Consider the following 10,833-nt stretch of genomic DNA (forward strand, 5'->3'; position numbering starts at 1 on the left):
ACAATTAAGTCCTAAGTAATTTGAATAGTTCATTACAGGCTGCTCAACTGGCTTTTCCTTAGGGGTTTTTAAGTCAGGGATAAATGAGGGGAAATCAGACTGTCAGGCATTCTGTTTAATGGTGAAACTAGGTTGGCAAAAGTGGTAATTGCTGTCAGCTTTTCAGATGAGGTAAGTTCAGGTGAAATATTCCAGTTACATTTGCATGTTAAATGATCATATAGTCGATGAAGCAGGGAGCGAAGGTATCTTTTTAGCATCACTTAATGTCTTTAAATGGTAATTTATCCTGTGTTTTAATCTCACTTGAACTAACTGTATTAGTCACGGCACCCCATGCTGATGGTAAAAACTTGTTATTGGTAGATGGGGGTTCGGCATGTCAGTGATGGATGGCAGATTTTTTTGTGTGTCCTGTTTAATTTGTGCTTTAACTATGTGTAAGGAACATCATCTCCTTATTCTTTATCTTTGTTGGTGTTCAGAGGCAATACCCGACTTGACCATTTCAGTATTAGGAACTGGTTTTGGGAACCTAATGCTGGTTGGAGCAATGTTTTTAATGATGCGGATTTAAAAGAATCAAATAATTAAGTTCTAAACTGCACTTACATATATCGCTTTAAAGAAACTCAGTATGTTAATCTCTACAGATGAAGCATGTACCTTTCATGTGTTTCATGGCACAACATTTTACTGAACTTCAGAGATGGGATGTTGGGACTCAAAGTGTACCTACAGTTAGAAGCCCAAGTTCCTTCTATGAACAACAGAGAAGTAGGTTGTTTTTCAGGGCAGTGCAGAGCAGCTTCAGTGCCTGAAATTGAGCAGTGGGAATAATCTTGTGTCTTTAAGATTTGTGAACCTATAGTCTCCTGGTTTCATTCTAAAGGGGTTAATTCCAACTTTATATTACTTCACTAAAATAAGAGCTAGGTGAATTCTAAATATTCTGCATTTAACGTGTAATTTATTTATGACCTTACTGGTCACATAGAACATAGTGCATTAACTTCCATCACTTGCTTGTCTTCTAGCCGGGTTAGGCCCAGGGAGGTTTGCTCCTGACTCGTGTAGTAAGTGCAGCATATTTACTTTTTTTCTTGCTCTGTCAGCAGCAGTGCTCTTGGAAGTTGGGGACAAGAAGTCAGAAATAAGAGAGAATTGTTACAACATCCAGTCTGGCTGAGATGTGCAGAGGTGGATCATGTGTGCTCTTTGTTCATGCAAATGTAAAGTAACAAGCAGTGGTTTAACCCCTATAGGTCAAAAGTTCTTCAGTATTCATACAAGTGCTACTGAAACCATGGTGGATCTGACTGCAAACTCGTTTATTTTCCCTCTGGCTGAGTCAGGGTAATGGCAGAACTTGTAGCATCTTTCAGCATTTGTTCCCATTGACTAAACTACTGGACTATGTTGCCCCACCTTTCTGCTTATGCCTTAGTAGTGAGCTGCTGTTAGTGAGGGATTGCATCTCTTACCTCTGGGTTCAGGTATGATGCCTCATCTCCCCAGGATCCTTTCACCTGTGCAGGCTTTGAGCTATAAACCTCCGTTAAACAGGCAGACTTTTAGAATAAACTGCTATTCAGTGAACTGATACCAACATGGAGAGTATGAATATGTTGGAGGATTCTAAACAGTGGGAATGAGGATGCATCACTGATGCACGATTAAGTATGGTATTGGAAGTAAAATTAATAAATGGCCTTCTGAGTGAAGCAACAAATTCAGATAAGCTTTGAATATGCAGCAGATTCATATATTATTTTCAGAGTGCACATCCCAGTCAAAATTGCTTGCTTTCCATTTTTTTAAAATGACTAGTTATGCAGGCACACACTAAAAAACCTGAAACTGCCTAGAATTTGTGGTATGCTATATTTAGAAGCTGTTGCTGTGTAGAGTTAGCATGAAATACTTGGCATTTGTTGCTACTGTTCTTTGGTATAAACTTTGTTCTCCAAAGTCCACATATCTCCTAAGATAGCTTCTGTACCTTGCTTGCTTTTGGTAGTGAGAAGTGCAAGGTGATAGTTAACGGGCAGCCATGAAGTCTGGCTGCCCCCCCTTTTTTTTGTTTTCCCTGTCCCAACACTCAGATGTGTAATGCTTAATAGAGTAGGTTTTAATCTAGGAAATAATGCCTACATGATAATGCGATCCACTGTATTTATTTTTCCTGTTTCTTAGCCTTCTTCATCCATACAATTCCTTTTTAGTAGTTAACAGAAGTTAACCAACTGAAAAGTTTGAGCGGATAGATTGTGCCCCTGCTAAAAATGAATATTTTTTTTAAGAGGACAGTTCCTAGCTAGAATGAGACAAGCTACGCAAAAATCCAGTTAGTTACAGGCATACTTGATGTCTAGTATGAGTGCTCCATCTTTTTCTTAGAACATAAATATGTATTCTTGTAAAGCCTCGTTCCATACGGGTAGGGGTTGTGGTTTGTAATGTGCATATGCTCTCCAGAATTTCGCGCTGTGATTTTGTTTTCTGTCATGAGGTCTGCACTGTTTGTAAAACACATTTTAATATTTCTCGAGCTTCTGTTAATGTGAAGCAAATATTTTGCAAATATCTAACATCCTGCTCATTTTGAATATTATTTTTTTCAGAGAAATTGTTCTTTTTCATGTGCTGTGATGAAAAACCATGTCACCAAAGAAGTAACTTTCTGATAGTTTCACTTCTGATTAGTGTTACTTCAAACTGAATTTTCCTATGTTAGTCATTCTGAAATATTTTGTGCAACCTTAAAGCTCTTCATTGTTGAAAGCATTTTGCTCACTGTTCATTGTGGCAACTAAATATTCTGATTAAGTATAAAACCACTTTCAAACCAACTTCCTTGGTTCAGTCAGGTTGGTTCTTAATTCACAGAAAGGCTCTGTGTGTTAGCTCATAGTGCATCTTAAAGGTGTAAAAAGGTTTGTACCTTGTCTCCCTAATAGAAAGGCATATATGTGATTTAATTTAATAGATTTTTATTTTAAAAATCTAATAAAACATGTAATAGCCTTGTAATAGGAGCTCATTGATATGCCATTTCTTTATAGCTTGTATGTAAAGTTGTGAACTGGAAGTCTAGAATTACCCTTCCAGAAAATGGACAAATCCTCTTTGAAGGGAAACTGCTGAGTGAAAAGGAGGTTCTTGCAGTGTCTCAGTCTGAAGACACACGTTAAATTTGCATTTCATATCATAAGGAGGGCTGTAAACTGTGCTGTGAATAATGTTTTTAGTAATCAGGAGATAATCTGTAGGTTGTCTATTAATATTATTGCATCCAGCTGAAGACAGGCCCCATTTAAAAAAAAAAATGTAATGTTTATAATCCCTCTGCTCAACTATTCAGGCTGTTTAGTTTTAGTGTGCACATCAAAATGTTAAATGTCTCTTCACTGTGAATAATTAAGGTGAAAAAATGTCCTAGATGCTGTTCACCACCTTAACAGTTTGTTTTTGTTCTACTGGTTTGCATTAAGTGGAATCTGTTACACTAAATATTGTGGATTGCAGAGATTTTTGCAATATCTCCTCTCTCTTGAGATCCAAGGCCACATGTATAGGTCAAGGAGATACATGGTGAAAAATCACCATGGTTCCACTGAAAATAAGATAATTTATAAAACCTTCAATTTGATGATGTGGTGGAGACCCAAATTGCTTGGCCAGAGTAGCTTTGATGCTTTTGCGTACATTTGTTTTTTCTTTTTGTTAGTTGTTTGTGCTGCCTTACCTTCAGCACTACTTATGGTCTGCATTGGTATAATAGAAAAATATTTTATAATGTTTAATACCTTTTTTTTAAATACTTCATATTGCATTACTTGGCTGAGTCAGGGAATAAAATAGTATTCGGCAAACAAGCGACAGAAAAGAACTAAAGTTTTCCTGTGTGGTAGCAGTCTAGCTTGGGCAGTCTTCCCAGCCCAGCTCTCTGTGAGGATGTTGGGTTTTATTTCTTCAGTTTACTACTTCCATAGCTCTACTATTTCTGTTTACCTCTGTGAAGAGCAGTGCATGTAATGTATAAAATATATATTTTTTTAAAATATACAATATATATCTAGCCTATATTTTAGATATACCACTGCATATTTTTATATATTATTTTATAACTCCTGATCTAGCAGTATGACATGATAATATTTCAGGAACCAAACACTAACATAGCTCCAGGTTTGAGTTGAGCCTGGTTTCTTTATTTTCTTTACTGATTCCATGACTGTGGCTCTGTGGCAAGGCAAATGCATCTGTGGTAGCCCCTCTCCAGCTCTACCTGCCTTTCTCCTGGCCACTAGTAGTGTTAATGTGACACTGCAGTAACCGGGTTCAAGGGAGCTTATTAGCAGAAAACAATTAACTTAAGAGTTAAATGAGTAAAAAAATACTGTCTCGCCAGAATGCCTGGATAAGTGCCCCGTGAGAAAGGCAGGCGTACATGGCTAGATTGGGTTCAAGGTGGCCGTGCCAGCTTTGTCCCCCACTGGATTACATAAGGATTTGAGAGATGGTTGCAACTTCGTCCTGGTGTTGCCACTCCATGTCTGCTGCTTAGAAGGTTCCAGGGATTGTCACATCTGTGGAGCTGTTTTTGCAGCAGTATAACACTTATAAGACTAATGCTTTCAAGGGACAGTTTACCCTGCTTAGAGATGGGAATACATCAGTTGTGTAACTCGAATACCTATTTATGAAGCCTTGATAAATGACAAGCTGGTCAGTCTCTCTCAACAAATCCAGGTTATTAGACCCATAGTAGAAATGCAATGTAAAGATGGCAAATCTTTTCTTTCTGTTCAAAGTATTACATCTGCTGCCTGTCCTCTCAACTTGCTTGTCTTATATTTGGTTTGTCTGTACCAGTGTCTGTTGACAGTGTCTTTTGATTTGCTTGAGTTGTGTGGCAGACATTTTATTGTAGCTTTATTAGACTTCTGTACTCTTTCATATGGGGAAGAATTTCTTCAGAACTAGCTTTTCATTTTCACTTTCAAAAGCATGGGGCTCTAGGTTTATGTTTAGAGTGAGGGGGGAAAAAAAATTATTTTATATTGTTCTTTGTCAAAGGAAAGCATTCTGCCTCTTAAGGATCCTAGTCTGCTAAAACAAGCTGGAAATTACAGATGTTGAAGACAAATGTTTCTGGATAACATAGTTCTCCAATAAATTATATTTAAGCAAGATTTAAGATAAATGTTGTTAGAGAAACAGTAGGAAAATTTCACCCTTCCTTTCTTTTATGCTTCATCTCCTTTTTTCCCTTGCCTGACAAAAAGAAGAATTTTCAGTTTTCCTTAAAGGACAGGTAAATCTAACTGCACTGGAATTTGGAGTATAACACTAAAAGCAGTAGTTCTTAAACTGCAAAGCTTGTTCCTTTTAGAACATGACCTCTAGAAATTTGTTGTATGTACCTTGAAACTTCCCTGGCTATCATAGATTGTCTGTTGTTGACAATGTCCTTCGCTCAATCTGAAAATCAGTATAAAACTTTCAGGTAAGGTCTTGTGCCAGTTTGCAGTTACCTCCTTATTCCATACTCGCTGAATTTGGTGGCTTATGTGTTGGATCAGTTCCTTGTGCCTTTTTCCTAAATGACCTTTAAGCATTTGTTGCAATTACTATAATACTTAAGTATATCTCAGCTTGAGGCTGTCAGTGTGTCTCATACGCCAACAAACCCAATTAAATTAAACTGAATGAAGCAACAAATTGGAATAAGGATTTGAGATGCAACAAATTAATTTATTCACCTCTAAGTTTCCTTTTCTTGGAAAAAGCACTTTGGATACCTCTGAAAATGTGTGTTTAAAGATTAGGCCTGTAAAAGAGGAAATTGCTAGGGTGGAATGAATCTCACTTAGTTATTCTAATATGAATGAAAAGATTAATTTGCAAATGGAAATGACTTATGCCTCACTGTCAGACCTCTGAATGACCAAGGAAGTGAGAGAATGGGGCGTTTCAAGTTTTGTTCATATGAGCTTTAGTTGAGAAATGGAGGACTTCATAGAGTAACTACAAAGTAATGACGTATGCTTGCATGTTTTGATGCTTTTCTGCAGTGCAGAGGTAATGTTTTGTGCTCTTGTAAATTTGTACTGAATCAGTTGTTTCACATTTGAATGCGGTTAACTGTAAATGCAAGCTTGTCTGGTCCAGCTTTATCTGCTTTGTAATAAGGATGGTTTTACATAGAAGGAAGTCAGAACGGGGCTAAAACTGACCTTTATAAAGGCCTTTTTGTTCCAGTGGGAGGAAAATGGTCTAAGTGGAACTTTTTGTTCCAGAGAGCTAAACTTGCAAATTTAAACTTACAAGGTACTTTACATCTTGATTATTAATGCTGGAGGATGAATTACCAGCTTATTCTGTGTTGCATGGTTTCTAGTGCTGATTCCAAGTTAGTGCTGCGATGAACTGCTGCAAGGTACTGTAAAAATAACCACGGAGTTCACCTCTACAATCCCAGCATGGGGAGTATACCAAAATGATGTGCTTAAGTGTAAGTCGGTCTATGTGGGAGAGCACAGACTTCTCCAGATACTGACTTGAGGGAGCACCGTTAAGCATATGGTAACTTTCCTTCCCTTTCTGGAAAGCAGTTAAAGAATAAAGCATTATATGTAAAAATGTTTAATATTACTGGACTGTTGTACATATAATTTCATTTCCCTTCATCCCCTTAAATAATACAGAAGAAACATCAGCCGTATATAATGGCTGGACAGCTCATGTATTTTTATTGAAAAAATGTTTACTACTTCTGGATTTTGAAGTATTATATAAAATAGTATAATACCTACTCAAGGTAAAAGACTGCTTTCCAGTGGAAAGAATCGGTGACTGAATTTGGTGTTGGCCAGGACAGTATTTTGCTCTCTTTCCACATCTTTGTACTTGAATTTTCTACATCTTGTAGAACACATATTAAGAGACGCCCTGAAGATCTGCTTTGCCTGGTTCGAAGGGAATATCAGGTTGTGTATTGAAAGACAATGGGTACGTAGGACCCAAACCTCACCTCAACTATGTCAAATGTTAGCAGGATATGTTTTGTCTTAGTCTGTAATATGAGCTGATCAGGTACATGTGAATCTGTGCCGGTAGTGGCTACACTCATATGTTGTATACTTTTGCTTCTGGGTTTAACCATCTTAGAAACTTCATGTGCTTGCAAAAGACCAACCGTGATGCCTTTGTTGTAGTAAAGGTGGTCTTTTTCTGTGGTTATGAAGGAAGGACTAACAAATTTAAAATAGGAAGTAGTGTTCTAATTCATGGGTTTATAGCTTGTAATGTCAAAAATACCTCATTACTTTCCATTGTAGCCTGCATCTCTAATCTGTCAGATGCTGTTTTGAATATTTTATGATTTGTTATCTTGGTGACTAGCCTTCTTTCCTTGTACATGTTCTTGTAGTGCAATGTGCTGAAAGCTTGCATTCTTAAAGGTAATTTTAATTGTGGGGTGAACAGTAATTCTAAAATCCCAGTTTTTCTCTTAAGATTTAAGTAAGTAAGACTGCAGGATAAAAAAAATCTTAGACACTTGATTTTAATTGCATACTGATGGAAACACTGTGTCTAGTTTGTGTGAAGACTGAAGCTTACAGCGCTACTTAACCTCCTGATGTGATGAAATGCCAATATGTAAAAAATATACTTGAAACTTCTTGTGCTTTTTAGTATGTATTTTAACAGAGGGGGAACAGAGGCCTACTTTAGCTACCCTTGGTAGCTTGAGTTTTAGTGGAAGATGGGAGGGAGAAGTGACCAAAGGCCAGGCAGCATAACGACTCAGTCTGCTCTCCGGAGGCTGCACATGAAAGCTCCGTGTTGAGAAGCTGTCAAAATCCCTCCTATCGGTCTCTTGCCAATCTGTCTCATCAGCTGGCATAGACCATGCAAGGACTTGTCCTAGGTTAAGCAGTGACACTTAGTTGGAAATTATCACCAAATAGAAAATTAACTGGTACTTGTAACAGCAGGCGGGACAAGGTTTTTGCATTTCAGCAGCCCTTGGTGGTGGCTAAAGAAGTGATGGGGTAGGAACAGTATAGGGTTTTCACCTGGGTTTGCAGCATGGCAACATAGAGCAGCAGCTGCAAATACTCATTCTGCATGGGGAAATGGGATAAGAGCTTTTCCTTGTCCCTGGACTTAAACCTTACACCTGCAAATGAATGACTGAAATAAAAGGTTTTCTAGGGAAGATACTGTACTATCTACTGTATGTCCGTAGAAGCTGAATATGTCTGTTAAGGCACTAAGTACCTACAAAATATGCTACTGCTCTGCCCTCTCTGAGATTTTTGCTGAATACACTGCACCGTGGAAGGGATTTTAGTAAGCCTCAGGCATGCATCTGAACCAGTGTAAGCTATGCGGTAGTCATTCCATTACGATTGTTAGCTTGATTGATTTTCCTACTTCTAAGTAATTGCATAGGAATTTCACATTCAAAATAGTTCATGTGTGGTTTAAGAATAAATAACTTCGCAGGTCTGTGATGCTGTGAGCAGAGCCACTTATGCAGCGTCAGTTGCTTTCGAAGTTGGATGTCAGAGGAGAAATATTAGAATCAGTACATGCATATAGGTGTGAAACAAAGGCGGGGGGGGTGTGGGGGTGGGGAACAAACCCAAAAGAACACAGAGGGAGCAGAAGGAGGTTTGAGTTTGGAAGCCCTTCGTAGCTGCTGGTTGTGTTTTTTGGATGGCTGTCAAATTTTGTTTAATTTGGTGGTACAATTTTGAGTCCTGCAAAACTACAAGAGAGAAGCTCATTTCCTTTTTTGCCATCAGGAGTCTCTACTTTGAGGGTGGTAACCTACCTATTATGATCAAAAGTCATACTTATTGAGTGCAGCCCAAACATTAAAATACCGTGATCCTGCAGCAACACCTGATAAAGCTGTGAAGGAAGGTGCTAAATTGCAATGTACGTCTCAGCATATAAATTTTGTGTTATTTTCTTTGCTAGTGGAGTTTAAAGTTAACATACTTCATAGGAATTTTGCTTTCCTAGATACTTTAAAACTGAGAAGAGTGCTGTTGGGTGATACAGTTGTGATGCTAAAGTCATTGTGTGGTAGGAATTGTAATGCATAGGGAATAGCTGTTCAACAGGACACTAAACTGAAAACTATTGTTTGAGATGTGCAATAAGAACAAACTGGTCTTTTTTTCTTTTTTTAATAAAGCAGAAGTACATACTCTTGAGTTATTTTGGGGTTTTGTGGTGGTGTTTTTGTTTTTGTTTGTTTTTAAAGGCTTCATTGTGAACATAATTTCTCTGAAATGCTTCTAATGTTTAACCTGTGTAGGTTGAAATACCTGTGTAGAGAGAGAAACTGTGGTGCTAAGTGTATGATCAGCAATGGAAAAAAACTGCTTATGTTTCACAGGTCCTGAAACCTCTCTTTCAGCTGATACAGTGGTACAATTATTGAAGTTTTTCTCTAACAAGCAACAAACCAGATATTACTAAAGATCTCTTTCAGCTTCTTTGTGTTTCTGTGAAGTGTTGAGCTGCTTTCACAGGAGGCAGTGAAAGATGGGAAAGTTCAGAACTGTGTGATATTTTTCCATAGGATTTAGATATCGTTGCTTGAGGCAAATGCTAAGAATTTGGGGGTGGTGGGGGTGGTGTTTGTTCTGGTGTTGAGAGGACAGGTATAAAATAAGTGACTTACTGCACTTCAGAATACAGGTGAGGAAAGCACTTAAGGGAAGTGTTGGTATACAGTGGGCCTGACTTGAATCTTTTCTTTCTTCCACCTTGAAGATATAGTTCTTCAGTCAGTGTCTATTTTGCTAGACTATGGGTTAAATTGCCAGTATGTCCACAGGTATTACTTGTGCTCATGCAGCTGGGTTATGGGAAGAGATCCTTTTAAATAATTTGCCACAGCTTCTAATATGTATATTCAACAAGCAAAACTTGTGGGCTTCGTGGGTGTTCTGTAGCAGTTGCCAGGACTTGTAAATATTAACACTGGGCTTTTTCTTTTTCCAGACAGTTTCATTGATATTCGCTTTGTACCTTATTTTCAGAGGGGTGGATGATGTATACCTAAAGCTCATAGTAGCTCCAGTTGACTATTGACTGTAGACATTATCTGAAGGAATAATTCTAAACTTAAAGCTTTTTCTTCCTTCTCAACATCATACTTCTCACCACTATCCTATTCTCCAGAATGTTTCTCAGTCTAATTTTTTGTTGTATTTCAGGGAATACCTTGGAAAGCAGTTGCAGTCAGAACAACCTCAAACGGCCACTGCACGGAGCTAAACACTTCCGTCAGTTCATGCTTATAACTACAGTATGTTTGTCTTTAATATCAAGGAAACACTGAAATCACATGTTCTTTGCCTGCTACTGTGCGTAAGCTTTCCAGCTTTCCTCTAGTGTTGTTGGCTTAGTAAAAATTTGTTTGTTCATCTAGTTCTGATGATTATGCCTATTAGCTGCTTGTTATATTCTGAATGTATATGAGGAAATATGGCTAATATATTCCATTTGTTTTATGTATTTATTCTCACAATAAAGAATGTTATTAAAGGATATTAATTCCATGTTATAATTAGCCTAGAAAAATTGTTCTGTTCTTCTAGTGGGTTATCAGTGTTGTCACTTTCCAAGAAAAGCACGTAGTCCCTATATGTCTCCAGACAAATCAATAAAGCTTTGACTTGGTGTTTCGTAGGAAATGCAGTAATCTGAGAAATGTTCCTTATCAGTACCAAAATATATACCAAGCCTCACAACAGCGTTAAACAGTGTTAAAATTGTATATAAAAGCAAATGTATGGG

The 10,833-nt window shown here is 37.7% G+C and overlaps 1 protein-coding gene across 1 annotated transcript in view; it reads left to right on the plus strand.

The window, feature by feature from the left end:
* Positions 1-10,584, plus strand: part of ATP6V1H (ATPase H+ transporting V1 subunit H) — a 50,380-nt gene extending 39,796 nt beyond the window's left edge. Inside the window, exon 14 of the mRNA XM_064442724.1 lies at positions 10,251-10,584. Coding sequence (XP_064298794.1) covers positions 10,251-10,311 — 61 coding nt within the window. The 3' untranslated portion in view covers positions 10,312-10,584. The remainder of the gene's footprint in view (positions 1-10,250) is intronic.
* The last annotated feature ends 249 nt before the right edge of the window (positions 10,585-10,833 follow it).

The sequence above is a fragment of the Phalacrocorax carbo genome, chromosome 2, assembly GCF_963921805.1.
Source record: "Phalacrocorax carbo chromosome 2, bPhaCar2.1, whole genome shotgun sequence".
Classification (NCBI taxonomy): domain Eukaryota; kingdom Metazoa; phylum Chordata; class Aves; order Suliformes; family Phalacrocoracidae; genus Phalacrocorax; species Phalacrocorax carbo.